This window comes from Molossus molossus, unplaced genomic scaffold (assembly GCF_014108415.1).
Source record: "Molossus molossus isolate mMolMol1 unplaced genomic scaffold, mMolMol1.p scaffold_m16_p_14, whole genome shotgun sequence".
Classification (NCBI taxonomy): Eukaryota; Metazoa; Chordata; class Mammalia; order Chiroptera; family Molossidae; genus Molossus; species Molossus molossus.
Window position 1 is genome coordinate 34,226,343 of NW_023425349.1, and position 23,109 is coordinate 34,249,451.

The 23,109-nt window shown below is 39.0% G+C and overlaps 1 protein-coding gene and 1 pseudogene across 1 annotated transcript in view; both read right to left on the bottom strand.

Moving 5' to 3' along the window:
• Nucleotides 1–23,109, bottom strand: part of LOC118630078 (phospholipid-transporting ATPase FetA-like) — an 85,199-nt gene that overhangs the window by 44,571 nt on the left and 17,519 nt on the right. The window contains exons 2-10 of the mRNA XM_036261775.1: nt 21,596–21,654; nt 17,495–17,608; nt 16,588–16,686; nt 14,683–14,744; nt 11,975–12,047; nt 11,536–11,606; nt 10,425–10,507; nt 9,507–9,665; nt 7,424–7,512 (exon numbers count right to left, since the gene is read on the bottom strand). Of these exons, the coding sequence (XP_036117668.1) occupies nt 7,424–7,512; nt 9,507–9,665; nt 10,425–10,507; nt 11,536–11,606; nt 11,975–12,047; nt 14,683–14,744; nt 16,588–16,686; nt 17,495–17,608; nt 21,596–21,654 (809 nt within the window). The remainder of the gene's footprint in view (nt 1–7,423; nt 7,513–9,506; nt 9,666–10,424; nt 10,508–11,535; nt 11,607–11,974; nt 12,048–14,682; nt 14,745–16,587; nt 16,687–17,494; nt 17,609–21,595; nt 21,655–23,109) is intronic.
• Nucleotides 1,649–5,267, bottom strand: LOC118629936 (annotated as a pseudogene).

Genomic DNA, 23,109 nt, shown 5'->3' on the forward strand with positions numbered 1-23,109 from the left:
ACATTTCTTCATTTAATAACCATTCAAAGCTATTTTCTGAGTACTATTTTGTGCAAGGCAATCCCAAGAGTATGGAGATGAATATGACAAAATTTCTACCTTAGAGGATCATTAATTTGGTAGTTCAGTTATTCACTATTTCCAATAATTCAACAAATAATAATGAAGTTTCTATTATGTGTCAGGCATATTTCTAGGGACTGAGAATATGGTGGTGAAAAAAGACAATATCTTTACTCTCAGAGAGTTTACAATCCTGTAGAGATAGATGGACAATAGAAGAGTTAAGAAATGGGAAAATATAATTTAATTAGTGGTAAGTACTGTGAGAAAAATAAAACAGTTTAATAGCATAAAGAAGATCTTGGTGGGGGCAGCTACTTAATTTTTTTATTTCATTAAAATTTTATTTTTGGAGTACATAAATGGATAAATTCCAACATAGTAGCAATACAGAGTATTTAAAAAAATTTAAAATTTCTTTCTATTCAACATTCCATCTTTGTTTTGCTTTCTATAAACAAATATATTAAATTAAAATAATAATACTCTTAACCCCAAGTTCAATGCTGAGTACTTTCAATTATTTATTTTTGAGCACATAATAAAGCAGAGGCAATTAATTTTCCTGAACATGTTATTTCCATTCAGAGTTTAGTAATTACTTTAGCTTATTCTGTCACAAATGATATAACCAAATGGCCTAAATATCTAAAATCATAAAACTATCTTAAGCCAAGTCAATCATATGTATAAAGTTAATATAAAATAACAGTGATACCAGTACACATTTGTTTTGCACCCTACTAGAAATATGCCAAAATAACAAGCTTTTTTTTTTTTAAAGAAGGAGGTCCTTGGACAAAGGGAGAAGTCATATCATCAAAAATTATTTTAAAAATTGTAGATAAAAAGAAATCTGCCTACAATTTAACTAAATAAAGGAGGAAAAGGGAGTACATCATCTGGGTTGTTGTCAGTTCAGGAAAATTCATTTATCATTCCATCACAAACTTGTCCACTACCTCAAAAGCTCAGCATCAGACTCTCCAGGCATTCTATTACTCTCCCACTAAGTTTTTTTACATGGACCATAAACCTACGTTTATGGTAACTACAGAATATTATACTGCTATTTAATCTGACAGCAAACAATAGAAAAATGATAGACCATCATAAATGAGGGCTAGATTGGCTTTTGGCCATCTCAATACCTATGAAAATAGGAGTAAAATTGAATCATTAACAAACAGTATTCAAAGAGCACTGTATTATCTAATGTGATTTATAAAACAAGTAAAATTCAGTAATCTTCAATGGAAAAAGCCATAGTATTTGAAAATTAGGATTTTTAAAAATGTTTTTATTAATTTTTAGAGAGAGAGGAAGGGAGAGACAGATAAAAACATCAATGTGAGAGAGAAACACTGACAGGCTACCTCCCGCACTCTCCCTCCTGGGATTGAGCCCGCAACCGGGGTTTGTGCCCTGACTGGGAATCAAACCGGGACCTTTCAGTCCATGGGATGATGCTCAATCCACTCAGCCATGCCAGCTGGGCAAGAATGTTTTGATGCTGATTTTTTTCCCAAAGTAATACTCTACAACACTTAAGTTGAAATAAATTCCAAACTCACACTTACTTGCATTACCTCAACTTAATAATCCAATAAATGACAAAAAAGACAAACAATGAAAACAGTATCATATAGCACAGCAGCTTTGTTTGGCTTCCTCTGGATAAAACCTTTAGTTTTTCCATAGTTTTTACCTAGAAATCCAGTCGTAGAATCAAATTGAGAACCATTTCAACCAATAATTTATATTGACTTTTAACTTCATGGCCTATCTCAAGGGAAAGAGAATTACAGCAGTTACTTTGTGTCTCAGACTTTCAGTGAATCTGTCGTTTTCTTCTTCACAGGCACTATACCCACTATTACAGTAGCTCTAGTTCCCATAGTTGCCAGGAGGTACTCCTTCACCCAGGCCTGCACACTTTATCCTGCTAGAAGAGGGAGGGAAAAGGTGGGTGCCGGGGTGGGATGGAAGGGGCCAGGATCATCTGGATGGCATTTTCAGGGTGAAACACCAACTTCTTCCCCTAAAGTGCTACAACATTAGGAGCAGTGGCTACTTTAGATAGGATGGCAGAGAAGGCTTCTTTGAAAAGGTGGCATCGGATGATAAAAAAGCAAGCCATGCAAAGACCTGGGGTAGACATTGCCAGCAAGGCCAAAGGTCCTAAGTTTGCTTTCTCACTTGATATTTAGTTTGCCTGGGTATAGATTTCCAGGTCAAAATAATTTTCACTAAAAACTTTGAAGGTAAAATCCTACTGGTTTCTAGGACCTAGTGATGGTGGTAAGAAATCTGATGCCAATCAAATTCTCATTTTTTGTTCATATTCTTATCCTTATTAAATATTTGATGGACTTCTCTATACCCTTGGAGCTCTAAAATTTCATGATATTTAATGAATGTTATAAATCTGAAACTCATATCCTTCTCTAATTCTAGGAAATATTCTTCTATTATTATTTCTTTGACAATGTCACCCCCTCTATTTTCTCTTTCTGATACTCCTGGTAGACAAATTGGAGGTACCTAGTTTGGCTCTCCATTTTAAAAAGTATTTATCTCATATACTCTATCTCGTTGTCTTTTTGTTTTGTGTTGTAGGAGAGTTCTTAGACTCTTTATTTCAGCCCTTTTATTAGCTTTTTAATTTCAGCAATTTTTAATTTCCAAAATTCTTTTTTGTTGTTGTTTGTAGAGTGCTTTCCCTTACTTATTTTCAGGAAACTATTCTTATTTTATTTATGCAATTCCTTTTTCTTCTTCTTTTAATCCTCACCTGAGGACATTTTTGGATTTATCTTCAGATAGAGCGGGAGGGAGAAAGGGAGGAAGAGAGACAAAGAAACATCAATGTGAGAGAGACACATCGACTGGTTGCCACCCACACGACCCAAACAAGAGCCAGGGGACTAACTGCAACTGTGCCCTTAGTGGAACTGAACCTGGGACTCTCTGTTCTGCGGGCTGATGCTCTAACTGCTGAGCCAAACTGACAGGGCTGCAATTCCTTCTAAGAACAGTAATAAGAATTGTTTGAAAGTTCTTTTGTCTTCCCTGAATTATAACTTGTTTTTTCTGGGGTCAGTTATTCTATTTATTCATCTTTATCCTCCTCTTGTGCTCCTGATTTCCTTCTAGTCAACCTAAAAATATGAGTAAAAGAGTAGTTTGTTACTTTGGTTGGTTGTTTTCTTTGGTTAAGTTTGTTTCCCCAATAGGCCACTACCTTGAATGGAAAGAAGGAACCACAAGTTCTGTATAGGTAGGCAGTATATGTTGTTTGACAGGTTTTGCCCTAGGTCAAACAAGGAGCTTGCAGGCAAACTTGAACCCTTGATTTAAAATAAAGCCCAACTGTCCATCAATAGATGAGTGGATAAAAAAGCTGTGGTACATATATACAATGGAATACTATGCAGCTGCAAGAAAGAAAGATCTCTTATCCTTTGAGACGAGATGGAGGGACCTCGAGAGTATTATGCTAAGCAAAATAAGCCAATCAGAGAAAGACAAACACCAAATGATCTCACTTATTTGTGGAATATAATGAACAAAGTGGGCTGATGAATGAAATGGACCCAGAGACATAGAAAGGAGTATGGTTCAGACTGACAAAGCTCAGAGTAGAGGGGTGAGGGGGGGATGGACAGATGAACCAAAGAACTTGTATGCATAACCAATGACATAGATAACAATGCTGGGGGTGGGGTGGGGAGGAGGGTGTCTGGGGTAGGGGGGAAGGCGAAACATCTGTAGCAAAAATAAATAAATAAAAATTGGAGGAAAAAAATGAAATTATATAAAATAAAGTGGGTTTTGCCTGGCTGGTGTGGCTCAGTGGTTGAGTTGACCCATGAACCAAGAGGTTGCTAGTTCAATTCCCAGTGAGGGCACATGCCCAGGTTGTGAGCCAAATCCCCAGTAGGGGGCATGCAGGAGGCAGCCAATCGATGTTCTTTCTCTCTCATAGATGTTTCTATCTCTCTGTTCCTCTCCCTGTAATAATCAATAATGAAAAAATGTTTTTAAATTAAGTGGGTTTCACTCTGAAGTGATGACACCCATATTAGAAGATAGCACTTAGTTTGTTTGAGACTGGAAGGTAAATATATTTCTTACTGCTATATGTATGCAGTAGGTATAATAGGATGGTACAGAGGGTCATTTGTTGAAGAATGTATTTCCACTGAAGCTTTTACTACTCTGGTTTATCTATTAGTATAATCTGTATACTTACTGCCTTTCAAAAACTCATCAACATCTCAGGTCTGCTGAGGGTTCCTCATCCTCTGTCATGGCGGTTAGGTATTTATTTTCTGTTTATACTTCTTTACAGTCATTTCATTAGGCTTCAACAGGAAGTGTCAGTCTCCTTCTTAAACTGGATGCCCCAAAGTGAACAGAGTACCCCAAATAATATTTCATACTTTCTGAAGGAAAGAGTGCGTGAATGACCTCACAAATGTAGGAATTCATAGCAACTACTCTGCTAGCTTAGCTGCCCTGGCATTTATACCACCTCTCTGCTGAGAGGCTGAGCAGATCCCTTTATACGCCTGCTCTAATCTACACTGCTGTGCTCTAGGCCTGCTATTCAACTCTCATCCTAGGACTTCCTTTCACTGCTCCCATGTTTCCTGGCTTCCATATCTTCTCTCTTCAATTACTCTGGTTTTCTTGAGTATATGCTAGAAGTTTCCTAAGAGAGGATACGCAATGAGTAAATTTTTTTGAGTTTGCACATATGGAAATTTCTTTACATTTGAATTTTATTGATAATTTCACTGAATTTAGAATTATAGGCTGCAAATAATTTTTTGGCAGACTGTTGAAGGCTGTTGCAGGTGAGAAGGCCAATGCTATCTGATTCCTGATCCTTATTTTATTTCTCTCTGGAAGCTTTTGGAATCTTCTTTTTAATTTCATATGTTCTTCACATGTGATCAGTCTGCCATGTGAAACAGGACTTGTCATGTGTTTTAATTTTGTCTCCTCAGGGAGACAGCAAGTATAACAGAAATAGCATTGCCCCTGAAAAGTTATGCCTAGATAGATGAATGTGACTATTAAAATAAAATTGTGTTTGTAAAGTATCTGGCACATATTGATACCCTACCCCCAAAAGTGAACTTAAACACTTGAGGCCTGGACCCAGGTCTTATACATCCTTATGATTCTCACCACATCTGGCATGTATTGGCTACATAACAGATGCTCAGTAAATATGACTTGATGACTTGATGAGTCATAGACCTCTCTTTGCCATTATTTTTCTGTGGGATTTTATTTATGATATTTATCTTTAGTGTGTCTCAATTTGTAAGTTTGTCAAATAGGTAAAAAACTTGCTTATTGTTCATGGATGTAGTGAGGCTACAGTTAGTGAGTAATGTGAAAATATTTTAAAAAGTTAAAACCCCTCTACAGATGTCAAGTATTGTCACTGCCCTTAAGGTAGGTAAACAAGCAGCTGAACCTTCCTATGTATATGGGAGACATCCTGTTATGAAGATAAGCCTAGGCTTAATGTCTAATGATATATGTCCCTAATATTATCAAAGGCATATTTACCTATGTCACCTTTGTAAGTCCTTAACTGTGATTGTCTTCCTCATTGAGGAACCAGAAAATGTTTCTTTGTTTCAACTGCTGAAAGCTATGCAAACAGCAGTAGAAAAAGAAAGACAGTGGATATGAGTTTTTGGTCTTAAAGTTGAATAAACCTTCCTAATTTTCTAAAACACACTTAATCCAAAGGATTTAGAAAAAGGAATGTGATATTCATATAATAAATAATGGAGAACAGTTTACAATTCATATATTTATGAGAAATGTACAGAAAGAAAAGGCATTTTTGAATTTTCGGAGTCTAAGTAATAGAGTAAAAATAAAAATGAAAAGTCATGTAATTTAGTATGGGCAGCACTGGAACTACTTGGTTATGCAGAGAAGTTGTGTGAGTGAGGAAATTAATCTGTCTATATCTGACAAGAATAAAGGCGACCTGTATATGATAGCATGGAAATAAAGTAATTGATTAATTAGTCTTCAATTTAAACTTTTTTTTTTTTTATCCTCACCTGAGGACATTTTTCGATATTTTGTTCAGATAGAGTGGGAGGAAGAGAGAGAGAGAGAGAAACATTGACGTGAAAGGGACACATTGAGTGGCTGCCATCCACATGACCCAATCAGGGCCAGGGACAAACTGCAACCGAGGTACGTGCCCTTAGCAGGAACCGAACCCGGGTCTCTCTGGACCGCAGGCCGATGCTCTAACCGCTGAGCCAAACCGGCCAGGGCCAATTTAAACTTTTATTATCAAGGCTGATTATTCTCTACTGTAGTGCTTTTCAAACTTAATTTCTTAGCAGCAGAGTCCTCTGTTTCCTAACTGAAATCTTACAGAACAGACAAATGTGAAGCTGCTCTTTTTGAAGCAGGAACTTTAGAATGAGGAAGCCATGACAAAATTCAATTGCTCACCTATTTTCCCCCTGCAGCAGCCCTTAGATTCCTCTAAGGAAATAGAGTTTGAAAATTATCAGTTCAAATAAGGTGTTCTATTAGCCAAGTAAGGTTTTATTTATGTGGTCATAAGTAAAACTGGTTATGAGAGAATAAAAATTCATCTTGATTTCTTCTTTTTTATTAATCCTCACCTGAGGATATTTTCCCATTGATTTTTAGATATAGTGGAAGGGAGAGAGAGAAAAAAACATTGATGTGAAAGTGACATATGGATTGGTTGCCTCTCGCACCGGGGCCAGGGATTGAACCTGCAACCAGGTACATGCCCTTCACCAGGAATTGAACTCACAACCCTTTGGTCCATGGGCCGACACTCTAACCTCTGAGCCAAATTGTCCAGGGCAAAACCCATCTTAATTTCTAATACAGGGTCCTCTATCCATCTGAAACAAATCATGACTATCCTCCACAACAGAGGTATAAACTAGAGAATTCCTTATCATTGGCTGTTCTTTTCTGCGGCAGACGTGAGTATGTGGGGTCCTAAAGATTACCTGAGACTTTCAAACAATTAAATTCCCTTCACGGAAGGAAGGGAATACATGGAAGGAAGGGAAGTATGCCTATTTGTAAAGAAATAGAAAAAAGGATATGCAAGCATGGAAAAGATTGACAGATCTCAGAGGGAAGGGGGGCGGTGGGAAGAAATTAACCAAAGAACTTTTATGCATATATGCATAGCCCATGGACATAGACAATAACACAGGGAGGAAGCCAGGTGGAGGGGCGCAAAAGGGAGAAAATGCGGGACATCTGTAATACTTTCAACAGTTAAAAAAAGAAAAGAAATAGAAAAAAATATTTTACGTACCCAGAGCACAAGGACATTCATGAGATGGTCTATGTGTGTCCGTTTAAAGGAGGACTTTCCACTGTTCTGCATTAATTTGGTGTCTGGCCCTAAGTGAAATGGGGAGACATCAGCTCTTAGAATTATTGAATATACTCACAGGCTTGAAATTGGGTTGAAATGTACCTTTATGATTACCTAATCAAAACTCTTTCCAGTGCCAGGAATAAAACCCTGGAGAAAGGTTCATAGTTGGTGCCAATAACTCAAAGTATAGAAAATTTGTATCTAGGAATAATTCCAACTACTTCTGCAAAGTGCAGCAATGCTAACTCCTCTCACTGCAGCACCTGAGGGGTGTATTCTTTCACAGATGAGCTAAGTCAGAATAGAAGTCACAAGCTTCTCTCTCATTACCATCTGCTTAATTCAGCATAGAAAAGGAATTTTCTGATACTGAGGTGTTTTTTTTTTTTTTTTGAGGAAACACACTGTTGGACCAGGTTCTACTTATTAAATTTTTTTTTATCCTCACCTGAGGACATTTTTCGATATTTTGTTCAGATAGAGTGGGAGGGAGAGAGAGAGAGACATTGACGTGAAAGGGACCATGTCACCCGCATGACCCAACCAGGGCCGGGGACAAACTGCAACCGAGGTACGTGCCCTTAGGGGGAACCAAACCCGGGTCTCTCTGGACCACAGGCCGACGCTCTAACTGCTGAGCCAAATCGGCCAGGACATCTACTTAAAGTTTCTAATTGGGAAAGGAAGAAAGGAAAAGGCAATGGCAGTGATTTCTTCTGAGGTAGAAGCTGGGGATCTGAGACGTCTCTGGGGCTAAGAGACAGAGTCCATATTTCTTCATGACAGGGCAGACAGTAAGCAGAAGTAAAAGCTTTTAATGACCATGGGCATTAGGGTTGGAAATTACTGACTAGAGAGAGATGGCTGCAGAGAAAACATAAGAAGTTTAGAAGAAAGTGTAAGTAGAAATTTCTCTAGCCTTTTACTATCTGATTATTATTCTTACATGTACTCTAATGAAGGAATTTCATCAATGTTTACATATGAGGGAGCTGGAACTTCCCTGGTATGTGGATGAACTCTGAGAATGCAGTGCATAAGCTATGCCATTCTTTCCTCTTAAGCATTCCTTGAAGGGCGTGAACTAATGAGAAGTTTGGCTGAGAGACTGAAACTACAAGGGACAGTATCTTCCAAGGATTCACAGAAAGACTACCCCTACCCCAGGTTTCAGAAAGAATGTGGAGATCACAGCAGAACTTACACATCATGTAGCAGTAACAGCAACTCAGTGCTGCACTACACACCTTGAGACACTCTTAGGTGGCATCAGTTCTGTATTCTGAGCTTCCCAAAGCCCCCAGAGATTTTTCACTACCATGCAACCAACCAAGAGTCAGAGGGAACCCTTAACTAGATTTGTGCTTGTTGGCAACCTCATTGCTGTTGCTTTAGGGAAAATTTTTTTTTTTTTGCTAAAAAAGAGCTTTGTATGTGTGGCAATGTGTGTGAGTACCTGCTTAAGAACAGTAAAAAAATAAGTCTACTTCAAATCTTTTGAGCTTGGGAGTAGGCAGCCTAGAAGCTGCCACTTATAGGTCAAGAATAAAAAAAAAATGTTCCACCAAGGCCTCCCTGGACTCTTAAGTTTCTCTCCAGGGCTTGGATCCTATTATTTTCCACAGAAGTGAGGCATCTAGGATTCCCATGTCTAGGACTAAATTTTCTAGAAGGGGAGTGACCCACTGATTGGTTGCCTCCCACATGACTGCAACTGGGGCCAGGGATCAGACCTGCAATCCAGGTACGTACCCTTGACCGAGAATTAAACCTGTGACCCTTCAGTCCATAGACTGATGCATTAACCACTGAGCCAAACCAGCCAGGGAGAAAATATTTTTTTTTCTTAAATCATCCATCCATCCATCCACCTCCTTTTCTTTCTGTCTCAAAGCCATAGTGTTCTGGTGTATATCTGAGTACCATATCTACATTCTGAAACCTAAGTGCTCACAACTTGGCCATGAATTGAATCCAGCAGGTTGGGACGACTAACTGTGGCTCCAGGGATACGTACCGGTATAAATCACTAAGCCATAGCACCAATCTGTATTCCTGATGATGCATCCTCGGAGCAGCAGCTTGTCATGGTCCAGGATGTGGTTTTTTCCCTTATAAGTCAGTATTCCTGTGAATCTGCCCAACTTGTTATTGGGAGACTCACACCTCACTTCACCTGAAAGACAAAAATGAAGAAGTAAGAGTGCTGGCTCTGTAATCTTAGGCCTTTCCTAACAGGGTAGAAGGAGGCTTAACATAAAAGAGAAAAGAACATCCCTCTTTCAAAACACATACATATCCTATCCTCTCTCAGATGCTGCCCATTTCTCAGCAGCTCCTTTTAGAAAGACAGGCAAAGGTTTCTGGGCATCAGAGAAGAGTAATCCTGTTTGTGGCATGGGTTATCCAGAGAGAGTCATGGATGAGAAAACCCCACAAGATAACATCACTATCAGTAATGCTAGATCTATGAGCTCTAAATCTGAAAAAATTTTTTAAAAGCTACTTAACTTAAAGCAACCCTAGTATTTTTTCAAAATGAAAATAAATTTTACTTTTTTCTGATTAGTTAAGCAAAATATGCCCTTTGTAAATATGTATACACTATTAAAAGGAGAATGGAGAAGTAATATTTACCCACTGCTTAGAGATAAGTGCTATTAACCTTCTGAAGTACATCCTTCCAAGTTTTTTCTATACGTGTACTCATAAATATGTATAGGTTTCAAAAAACAAGTTTATGCTATATATGCTAAGCATAATCTATTTTTCCACTTTCTAGTATGTTGCAAATATTTTCCCATGTCAATAAATATCAACTTGAATATTATTTTTAAAAAGTTATATAGAATTCACTGTATGAGTATACCATACTGTATTTAACCAGTCCTTTACTGATGAAAATTTGGGTGGGCAAACCTAGGTGCTAACTCACCATCAAAGGCAGAAAGCAGCTTCAAGTTATTTTCCATTTCACTGGTAACAGAGATGGCCTGCTTCACTTTCAGGTTGGTTTCACTAGAGTAAAGGACACAGTCACCGGCATACAGGGCATATACACAGCTTCAGTACAGGTCTAGTTTTTCCTACTTCTTCATGGAGTTTTAGAAAATAGATGTTGCCAGTAGAACTTGGGCTATAGGTTTGAGCCATAAGAGTCACTCCCACTATTCTCTCTCAAGGACAGTGTCGAGGTGGATGCCTCCCCAAGGAAACTAATGTTACCGTACACTCTCCCCTCTCTCACTGAAACACAACACCATTCTTTTAACCAACCCATGATATTTTGCTTGACAGATGCTCTAGAGAAGCTGAAGAGACATCACAAAACAATGTGGAGGAGGCATCTGCTTCCTTCAAGAATAAGGAGCATGTTCTGATAAAAACCTGCACAAACCTTCAAGTAAACATACTCATCACTTCATAAATATTTATAGGACTCATGAAGGGATCCAAATTAACCATTTGCTGATATAGGAGTACACAGAGACAGGAACAAAAATAGAAACCACATTTCAAAAAACTTGTGGGCACTAAGAGGAATGTTTGTAAGAATGCATACAAACTCTATAGGACAAGCTCTCTGAAGATGGTCTCTATCATCCTAAGATCTTAACTTTTGCATGGTAATATATTTCTACCTTAAATCCTTTATAGAACATGGTGTTCTATCAGTAAATAGTTACCTCCATACTCGTTCTCCCCTCCCGCTGGATACTTTGGAATTCTATTCTGAAATTTTACAGTTCTGTTAACTTCTTTCCTGTCACTCAGCCAGAGTGTTTCCAGTTGAGAGATGGAGAATATGGAGTTTATTTGCCCAGATTCTGTACCCAGTGAATGCTTGATTATTGCTGTTAAGAGCTTAGCCTTCAACTTGAGGTCCCAAGAGTCTGGCCTCCTATCTTTTCTTATCTGGATAATTCTAGCCTCTTTGGAACTTCCATCTGAGAATAAAATTCATTTTTTGCATCATGTTCTTCCTCAGTGAAAAATCACTAAACTGGCTCAATCACCTTAATGAACCATTAAGAAGGAACACTCACCCATCCAGTTCTGCTGTTTCTATATATGTCATACTGTAGGGCTCACTGCTAGAGAGTAACAGTATATCAGCCTGTGGTCAGAAAAGTCAGAGAAGATAAGGAAAGCAGGAAGACAGACTTTTAACATTACAGTGTGACAAGAGTATTTACCTTAGGAACAGATGTTCATCCTAAGAATTTTATAGACATTTGGTTTACTTTCTTTGCCTAGGAACCATCACTGCTACCATATACCCTTCCTAAAACTAGCCTCACATTACTTGTAGTTCTAGTGAGAGGTGGACAAGAACAAACTTCTTATCACAGGAACTACTGATCTCTGGATGCAAAGTGAGGCAGATGAAAGTCACCAAAGTAGTGGTAGTAGATGTGCTAAAAGGATTCCCTTGCACCCACTCAAGCCAAAAGAGAAAGAGCCACAGCCCAAAGAGGTACTCACCGTGACAGGCTGATTATTTTCTAATTTTATTATATCTCCCACTTGGATATTCATCCATTTTTTCTTCTCCATCCTGTAAGAAGAAAAAAAGCTGAGATGTATCATTGCTACAATCAAGAATAGTCCCCCCCTTTTTCAAATTCCAGGGTTATATTTCTTTAAATCTTATTAAAAATTCAGTTTTCTTTGAATGTTCTAATATAAACATAAGTTCTTGTTGCAAAATCACTGTTTATATATCCTTGAACCTCTTTCCTTTGGTTTCAAGTATCATCTCTATGCAGATAAATCCCAATATGTTTATTTATTTTGTTCCTAATTTTCAAATCAGGATAATAGTACTAAAGGGTAGTAGCTATAAGCTTTGGAGAAAAATATCTGAGTGTTTTATTTTGTCTTGATTTGACATTCATTTTTGCTGTCTGCCACCATTTTCACTAGTAGAACATGATGTTACAACATTCTGGCTTCTCCTGGAGATTTAAAAGCTTATATAGCCCTGGCCAGTTTGGCACAGCAGTTAGAGCATCACCTGTGGACCAGAGAGTCCCAGGTTCGGTTCCAGCTAAGGGCACATACCTCGGTTGTGACTGTCTCCGGCCCCCAGTTGGGGTCATGTGAGTGTCAGCCAGTCGATGTGTCTTATCTCTCTCTCTCTCTCTCTCTCTCTCTCTCTCTCTCTCTCTCTCTCTCCCCCCCTTCCTCTCTCCCTCCTGTTCTATCTGAAGATAAATGCAAAAATGTCCTCGGGTGAGGATAAAAAAACACACACAAAAAATAAAAGCTTATATAAAAGCTTACATACATAAGGTTTTAAATGTATGTTTTTAAAACAAAAATTTTAAATGTTGTATCATGTATATTTTATATTATGTTTGTATTATGTATTGTTATATATGTTTTAAAACAAAAATTTATATTTTGTTACATAAGGAGCTGTCAAACTACTACTACTTTGTCCCTGTACATTATAACAATCATATGTCCCAAATTTAGAAGAGGAGGAGATATTCCATCTCGATTTAAAATATTCAATCCTGTTGTGTCATAAGTACATTTTTAATTTCCAAGCATTGCATTCTAACCTTTGACTTATAAAATTTGGTTATATAGCTAGAGAAGGCACTGCTTGGACTCCGGAGGAGATCTTTCACATTGTATTCTCTGCTTTATGTGAATGATACCTCCTGGAGTTCTGTAACACTCTGGTACTTTCCCTAATATAAATACTTAGAAATGCTAGATAAAATAAAGCCTACATTCTTTCAAAAAGCAAGGCTATATTTAACACAAAGTGAGGATCCAGGAAAAAAGACAGAACTGAAATTCAGAACAGAAGCATGTTCTGAAGCTGTTCTTGCCCTGAACTGGGGAGAGGATTCCAGCCTTAATATTAATAATAGCCCACCAAAGGGCCAAGAGATTAAATTAAGCCTTAGGGTCTTGAGATCCAGTGAGTTGGAACTGAGAACGCCTCATAAAGCTAGGACTCTGGAAAAGGCAACACCATTAAGAAAAAGGTGGTCTAAAAGAAAAATCAACTCACTGGCAAGAAAGTTTTTCTCTTACCCTGGAGGGTTGGGCATCACTGTATGGAGGACTCCCCTGATATTCTGTAACCTCATGAGGTATGGGAGTAGGTGATACCCATGAGTTACTTGGCAGAAGCAAACAAAACCCCTCAGGAGGGATATAACCTGAACTCAGGCCACTTAGAATTCCCATAAAGAAAGTTCAACTAAAGATGTGTTTTTAAAATTCTTTTTCCTTTATTGATTTGAGAGAGAGAGGAAGGGAGAGGGAGAGAAAGAGAGAAACATCGATGAGAGAGAACATCAAGTGGCTGCCTCCTGCATGTCCCCCCACTGGGGATCAGGCCCACAACATGGGCATGTGTCCTGACTGGGAATCGAACCAGTGACCTCTTGGTGCATGGGTTGACACTCAACCACTAAGCCACACTGGCCAGACTCTTCCCCATCTCCTAATACTTAGCACAAACATCGCCTCCTCCAGAAAGTCTTCCTTGATTCCTTTAACAGAAAGTCTTCCTTGATTCCTTTAACCAGCTATGATTGCTCATTTTTATTAATTCTTATAATAGTCTTTGTACCTCTTATGATAGTCTTCATATTTTGCTTTAAAAAGGAATTATGCCTGCCTTTCTCCATTCCTGCCAAAGGTGAATTGCTCAAATTTTACAGCACCCCACCAAATATAAACATTAACCTAACATTTTAGATAGCTATGACCAAACACCATCATAAAGGGGTCAACGTCAATACTTTCTTTAGATTGTTAACAAAGAGATGGTCTGACCAAAGGCTATGGAAGAATTCTAACATAAGCCATGTTAGAATCCATTGATATTTTACAGACAGATGCTTCTGTGCATATTAACACTATGTAATAATTTATTAATTGCTTTAATATATATTATTTCATTTTTATTTTCATAAACATCCTCTAAAGTAAAGACTATGTTCTCTACTTTATAGTTAGAAAATATGAAGCCCAGAGAGGTCTGAGATCAGATGGTGCTTTCAGGGTATGCTAGATCTAGAAACAAATTCTTCTTATGTCTAATCTGAGGTTCTTTTCACTGTCCTGAAGTACTTTCCCAAAGTCTCTACCACATCAAGTATTCACAAGACCAACCCTCTCCCAGAGCAGGTCCTACTTAAACTAGCTTCCCTAGAAGGTCTTACCTGCCATTCATCAGGACCAGAACAGAACGGTTGTTGACCTGATTGTCATTTTGGTGCCTTTTCTAAAATTATACAAGAAAATTTTCAGGTAATAGAATTGAGCAAATTGCATGTAGAAAGTTAATACTTTGAAATATCATCCAGTGTAGTTCACCCTGTTTGTAATTTTCCTCTATCCCCCAAAGTCCTTCCACCATTAAAACAGGCCAAGAGGCTGATTGTCTTTGAGAAGTGGAAAAGGGAGGTCTGAAAAAGAACCAAGGGAGAAAAAAAATTTTTTTGGCTTATAAGATCAAGAGCCAAAGCCTTGGGGAAGAGAACAAACAACTTATATCAAAGGCCACAGAGGAAAGAATGCAAAAATAATGGGCAGGATGAGAGTCTCATACTCCTTGGTAAGTAGAGGGAAAGCTAAGTATCCTCAAGCATATTCCCATTCCACCCCCAACCATGGTCCACATTCAGAAGCCTATAGTGAATGCAATGAGAACTCCATAGACTTTTTCTGTAGCAGCTTTGCTCAGTCATCTATTCAAAGACCAAATAGAAGGGGGGAAAATACAGGGTATGTCCTGGTTCTAGGACACATGAATCCTCTCCTTCCACTTGAGATTACACCCTGGGAAAAGGGCAGAATTGGGAAGGAGGCAGAAAGAATCCTGAATTTGTCAGAATATTTGTCCTAAAGAGATGAAGTTCTAAGCCAAAAGTAACTGGGTTATTCTGAATTGGCAAGTTAAGTTTTTGTCTCTTTAAAAATGGTTGGGATTGTGCGGTGGTTGTTATGAACTATATTGAGTTCAGTTACAGAGAAATAAAGTAACATTTTGCTTTGTGACTTCAGTCATAATTGAATTATGACTGAAATTTAAACCATGTGCTAATTCTGGATTTAAAGAGTTACAGACTTGCCCGGCTGGTGTGGCTCAGTGGTTGAGCATCGACCCATGTACCAGGAGGTCGCTGGTTCGATTCCTGGTCAGGGCGCATGCCCCGGTTGTGGGCCAAATCCCCAGTAGGGGGCATGCAGAAGGCGGCCAATAGATATTCTCTCTTATTGATGTTTCTATCTCTCTCTCCTTCTCTCTTCCTCTCTAAAAATCAATTAAAAATAAAAATAGAGTTACAGAGTTAAAGAGCTAGAGAAACATCCTTCTCAAACTTTGGTCTAAATAGCTATTCTGGCAAAATCAGGACTCTCTTATGGAGGATGCAAGCAGGTCAACAGGACTGGCTTCCCAAACCACTAGTAGGCATGGAACTGGGTCCTCACTCTTATCCTTTTTTTGCAGGGCCTGCTGTAAGGAGCAATGAGGAAGCCAGGCAGCACTCACTGGGAGCCAGTTTCTCTCTCCAAGGCCAGGAAAAGAGTCAGCCTCTGCTTAAGCATGTCATAAGGCTTTCTAAAACCAGAGGGTTCCTGGCCATGCATACCTAATAGAATTGAAAGTTGTAAAGGGAAATAGGGAGAATTGGAAAGGAGACATTAAATATACAAAGGGAAGATAAGAACAGAAAAAAGAGGGAGGAGGAGGCTGATGGATGAAGAGAAGATGGATATAAAAATGAGAGAAGAGAGAACGGAGAAAGGAGGATGAGAGCAAACCTAGAGAGAGCTAAGCGGGGATTGAAAGAATAGGTTATTAAAAAAGAGATGGAAGGAAGCCTGGAAAAGGGGCAAAGAATGGTAACAAAAAGGTGGTCCCTTTCTGGCCATGCATAGACCACCAGTCTTGGGCCTATGAAAATTACATATTCCTCTGGAATAGATAGAGAAACAAGGAAAGAACACGTCTCTTTCCAGTCAATGCTTCTTCAGAGCACTAGATAATTCTTGGAAGTCCTTCTTGCCCCTTAGCCTGACTAGGTACAGTGTGGAATTAAAGGCCTAGAAAGTCACTTTACCAGGTCATCAATGGCATCTTTCACTGCTGTTATGGTTAGCACCACTATCAGGGGTATCACAGTTGAGTACCATGCCAAGGAGGAGATCTGGGGAATCAACTGTGAAGGGGAGAAACTTGGGTGAGAAAGCTTAAAGGATAATATACTTCCCCACACCACAACATCATTTGCACCTCCATAGGTTCATAATAAATTCAACTATCCTAGTTGCTTTCCACTGTTTGCAGCCTTTATATAACCCCCCAAATATAAGTGAACATCTTCCAAGAAAGAAGGAAAAAAGAAGAGACTGTAAATTGCTATCTATCTGTCCTGAACTCTACTACATTTGTCTTGATGGCAAAGGGTCATTTCTCCTGTGATAATGAAGGTGCTGGGGGTAGGAGAGTAAGAGTGAACATGGGAAAACCTCATACCCTCCTATACCCCTTCAGCATAGGGGAAATGAGATGATCTGTCCCTCTCTCCTAATTTGGGCCTACCCTGCCCTGCTTCCTTGCCCTGTGCTGGTACTCATGTTCTAGACCATTTTCCTTCCTCAGCACTCCTGCACTGTAACTGTCAGGAAGGCTGAGACAAGGAGAAATGGGGTTACAACTGGTTGGGGTAAAGAGTCTGTAGCCTCCTATGGTCAAGCTGAACTGTGGCCATGCAGCCATAATGAGGAGCTCCCCTTTCTTGGGATCCAGTGACCTTGTTTCCTTCTTCTTATATAGGCTTGTTTCATCCTGGCTAATCCTGACCACAGCAACTCTAGAGGACTGGCCTGAGATCCCAGCCATCCATTTGCCTGTCATCTAATGAGAAAAGGCATCTCTGAGTTTAGGGAGGAGAAGGACTGATTATACAACTTGACCCCAGAGAGGTTGATAAAATGTTCTATGGAAAAGGCCCCAAAAGGCAATACCTGTAAGATTAGCAAAATGAGAAAATATGCATTGGCAAGTCTCTGGAACTGTTCAAATAGGTTCAGGGGCAAGAAGTTAAAGACATTATATTTTGAGGTCTTGATGGTATTGTTCTGTGAGTAAAAGAAAATAAGCACAATTAGAGGAACAAAAGACCCTCCCACCTCCCAGTCTTTTTTTATTTTATTTTAGAGAGAGAGGAAGGGAGAGAGAGAGAGAGAGAGAGATAGAAACATCAATGAGAGAGAACATCAATTGGCTGCCTCCTGCTTGCCCCCACCCCCCCTAGGGATTGGGCCTACAATCTGGGCATGTGTCCTGACCGGGAATCAAACTGGTGACTTCTTGGTGCATGCTCATCCACTGAGCCACAGGCAGGGCCCACCGCCCAGTCTTTTTTTTTTTCATCCTCACCTGAGGACATTTTTTGCATTTATCTTCAGATAGAATGGGAGGGAGAGAGAGAGGAAGAGAAAGAGAGAAACATCGATGTGAGAGACACATCAAGTGGCTGCCACCCACAAGACCCCAACCGGCAGGGCTGGGGACAAACTGCAACTGAGGTACATGCCCTTAGCAGGAACTGAACCCAGGACTCTCTGGTCTGTGGGCCGACACTCTAACTGCTGAGCCAAACAGGCCAGGGCCCACCTCCCAGTCTTAACAAAAAGGACCAAGGCCTCTCTGTGGTATGGTAAAAAGCCACAGTTCCCCTTCCAAAGGAAAGGAGAAATGTTTGTCTCCCTTTGTCCCAATGTTTTCTTTGAGGCCTAGAGAGGTCTAGAGGATGCAAAGATGTCAATGCTGATCACTATGGGCTTTTTTGGGAGACAGAATGTATTTCTACCCTGGATAGAATTCTTTGTGTATTGATACTATTGATAATGATAAAATCAACAACAATAAAAGCTTATACTATTGAATATTTATTACATGCAAGGCATTGTTCTCATTATTTTACATGTAGCAACTTATTTAATCCTCAAAACAACCCTATGATGAAGTACTGTATGATTACCTTTTTTTGATAAGTAAATCGAGGCACTGCAGTTATTTGCCCAAGTCCACCCTGTCAGTTGCAGAGTTGGGATCGTGCTGTCCCCTGAGACTCAGTCCACTTGTGTAGCCATCCAAATACTTCCCTTCCTTAGAATCATAAATCCTTCAGTTTCATCTTACCCTCTGGCCCCTAAGGTCCTCCTCAGTCCTAAATAGGCAAGTTATTTGTGTTAGCTCATTCCAGAGTTCTCTAATGAAGCTTTTCTTAGTCTGGCAAACTCACTTTGGTGTGCCTTTACATGTTGGTTTCATTGCTGAAGGATGTCAATGCCAAAAGCAAATTGTTGTCTCTCAACCTTAACCCACTGAAGGTTCTTACATTGGTTGCTGTCAGCATTAGGAAATCATCTGCCCTCTAATAGTCCTGAGAGAGTTTGACTAGTTTCGGCCTACATCTAAGCTATTATTTTGCTAAGTGAAAACGGGAATTTGCTACCTCTTCAGATCTCAAGATGTTTACAGGACCATCTTACTTTCTATCTTTGGATCTTCAATTATTTGACCTAAGATGTCAGAGCTTGAATCTAAGAGCTCAAGAAAAGCAGAAGAATGAGACCAAGTAATTCCTTACCAACAGGGCTTCTCCACCTCTTCCATCTGTAAGGCCTAAACAAAAGAATAAACCCATCTACAGGCCTGGAGTACAGATACCACTCAAGTATGAGGAACCTTGCTGGGCCCTGCCTTGGGAAGGCATCAGAGTGCTCTTGGAGAACCAAAACCATTCAGTCCTAAGGCAAAAACTTGCCCAGGAAGGCTAGATAGGCTACCCAGCCAAGACTTGCCCCAGGTCTGTTTCCCAAAGGAACAGAAATTTGTTCAAATACTTGGGAATTTAGAGATCTAAGCCAACACTAAGATTTCCTTGGTGTCATTTCATTATTTTCTCCATAATTTTTCCAATTAACAATTGGAAATTGTTGAACACTATACATTTCTCAAGGTTTGCTCTGTTCACAGCCCTATGCTGGGCTATGCTAGTAGAGGCTGAAAAAGAATTAAACAAGATTTATCCCAGAGAAGCTCATAGGTTTGCCTTGAATGGAGTTCTTTGTTTTATTTATTTATTTATCTGTTTATTTATTGGTATGTGCCCCTAGCAGGAACCAAACCCGGGACTCTGTGGTCCGCAGGCTGACGCTCCAACCGTTGAGCCAAACCGGCCAGGGCTTGAATAGAGTTCTAACTAAATGATCTATAAGGGCCCTTCTAGACTAGAGAGTATGTTATTCAACATTGAAATAGTTTTCTTTGATCATAAGATACTAAGATACTGTGGATTTCTAGGTGTCTAAGTCCAGATGGCTCTGATACTTGGACCCAAAGATCTTTTCTTTTGCCTTACAGAAGCAGCTGGCTGTCACTATTAATTTTCCATTTGATTTTATAGCTAATTAATGTATTTTGTGCTTCAATTCGCTTGGGTAGCATTTGTTTAGGAAACAAAGACAAAAGCCATGCTGATTCTGTCTCAAGAGAGAAGTATCAGTACTTCTTTACTTAACTTGGCAACTAGAGTGTTTTGTTCTACTCTTAAATGTCAAACCAGAAACAGTATTTCAAGAATGTAGCACATCTGCTTAACTATGAACTTCCTCAGTGTTTAGTTATTTTGGCACATGTGATAATATTTAAGCATAATAGAGGTAGTGGGTTTTGGTTTGGGCTATTTATTTATTTGGGCATTGTACTTAATTGATGGCTAAATGGTGGAACAGAGAAGGCCAAGGACGTAATGGAATCAGTATTTAGGGGTTGGGAAGAGGAAAAAGAGTAGGAATGGGAGAAATAGAGAAATAGGAGGAAAATGAACAATTAGTAGGACCAGGGAAATGAAATGGTTGTTAAATAGATAAGAATCAGTCAAATCTGTTTATTTATTCATTAATTATTCAGCATATATTTATTGAATGCCACTTATGTGCTAAACATTGTGATAGAAACTGTGGGTATAGGTTGAATGAGACTTGTTCCCCTTTTTAAAGGGGTAACGTTTCTTGTTGAAAGAGAACTAACATTTTTCATAAGCACACTTAACTCCTACAACCACCATGTAAGGTGGTGAACATTATATGCTCTTTTTATAGATGAGGGACCTGAAAATCAGAGAAGTTAGCATACCTAAGGATGCAGGGTTAGTAAGGTGTAGAGCTGTGTTTAAATTCTGGTCTAAGGCCAAAACCTAGTTTTACTGTACCACAATGCTCTGTATGCAGGTCTAGAAGACAGAGCATGGGAAAACCTGCTCCTATGTCTATACCCTGAATACTGTTAATTTCCAGAAATTATATGCTAATATTCTACAGAGACTACAAATACACATGGCTATATATATATTTTTATAAACTTACAGCTATACAACATTAAACCCTCAATTAACGTTGTTGATAGGTTCTGCAACTTTAAGTGAAAGACGTATAATGAAACCAATTTATTTATTTTTAAAGAGAGAGAGAGGAAAAGGGGGAGAGAGACATTAATTTGTTGTTCTACTTATTTATGCATTCATTGGTTGCTTCTTGTATGTGCCTTGACTGGGGATCAAACCCACAATCTTGGTGTATGGGGACGATGCTCTAACCAACTGAGCCAAATAGGCCAGGGCTGAATGAAGACATTTTAAATCTTCATCAATAGGAAACTGGTTAAATAAATTAAGGTATCTTAATATAATGGAAAACTATGCTGCTATTAAATGAATTAGGTAGATCTATATGTATTGTAGAAGATAGATATCTAAATGAAAAAAGAAAGTTGTGAACTATGCCTTCATTTGTGCAAGAAAAAGCTACAGTATTTCTTTTGTAGAAGTTATATATATAAAGCCCCAAATCTGACATATATTATCCCTGAGCCTACATCACTGGATTAATTTTGGTTCTGAGCCTTCACCCCACCAGCCCTCATTGTATGGAGTGTGAAGGAAAGTAGAATCTGTTACAGGATCTACATCTACAATGAAGTTTCTGCTCCACCAAAAAGGGGAATATTAGAGGAAAATTTCAGCCCCCTTCTGAAATAGCCAGAGACCTGTTACTCACCGGATATCCAAATACAGTGTTGAATTCTTCATTGTTGGCTTGCAGATACCTCTCTTGTTCTAAGAAAGAGGAGAGAAATGATAAGAAGAATGCCCCTCTGCAGATCAGCCTGGGATGCTGGCTGCTAGTGAAGACTTCACTACCTCATGCTTTCTTGGTGAGGATATCTGTCTAAAAATGGGAATTTGTCTCTTTATTTAAATAATCAAGAAAACCCTGGCCGGTGTGACTCAGAATGCTGAAGTGTTGTCCCGTGCACCGAAGGATTGCAGGTTTGATTCCCGGTCAGGACACATACCCAGACTGTGGTTTTGATCCCAGGTCAGGGTGCATATGGGAGGCAACTTATCGATGTACCTCTCTCACATCAATGTTTCTCTCTCTCTCTCTCCCTCTCCCTTCCTCTTTCTCTAAAATCAATAAAAACATATCCTTGGTTGAGGGTTAAAAAAAAAGAATTAAGAAATACAATCAAGTCCTAGCTGGTTTGGCTCAGCAGTTAGAGCCTCAGCCCTCGGAGCAGTGAGTTGTGGGTTCAGTTCTGGTCAAGGGCATGTACCTTGGTTGTGGTTTGTCCCTGGTCCTGGTTAGGTCGTCTGGGAGGCAACCAGTCGATGTCTTTCTCTCACATCAATGTTTCTCTCTCCCCGCCCCCTCCACTCTATCTGATTAGAAATAGAAAAAATACATTCCTAGGTGAGGATAAAAAAAAAAAAAGAAATACAATAAAAATGAAAATCTTCAAGTGCTTAAGCTTTCTGAAGGCAACAGAACAAGTAATTTCTGAGTTTTCCATCATTAATGTTTCCAGTAAATCCTAGTTTATGTCTCCACAGATAATAGGATGGCCTGCACTAACACTACTGCGAAACACAGAAACCCAGACTGCTCTCATAGGTCAATTCCAGTACCTTAACTTGCTTAACTAAATTTAAATTAATAAGTCGTTACTGAGCACTGAAGCAGTGTGCTAGATGCTGTCGGGGGATGAGTAAGACAGAGTACCTGACTTCAAGGAACTTGTAGTTCAGTAGGAGTAAGCCTGATAACTATAACACATGACAAAGCCATCATATCAAAACACATATATGTTATGAACTATTCCAAATAGTGAGTCCATTACCATGTTACAAAAAGTCTTAAAAACAAAACAAAATTATCAATAGATCTTTCTGCCCTAAATGAAATACTCCCGTAGTTTTTTCAAGTCTTCATTGGTTCAACAAACATTTACTGAGTTCTTGACAGGTGTCAGGTCCTGTGCTAGGTCTTATGGTTACATTATCCCTGACTATTTTGGGACTACTAATCCCAGTGGGGAAGATAAACATAAAAGAAAACTTTAATCTACTGTAAGGGCAGGAATATAGGCAAGAATAGGAGTGCACAGAAGAGGGGCTGGAAGTAAGGAAAAGTAGAATATGGAAGTGTTCCTGGAACACTCAACAGACCTCTCCATTGTTTCAAAAATATTACTTTATGACTCTTTATAAAGTTCTACTATTCTATTATTT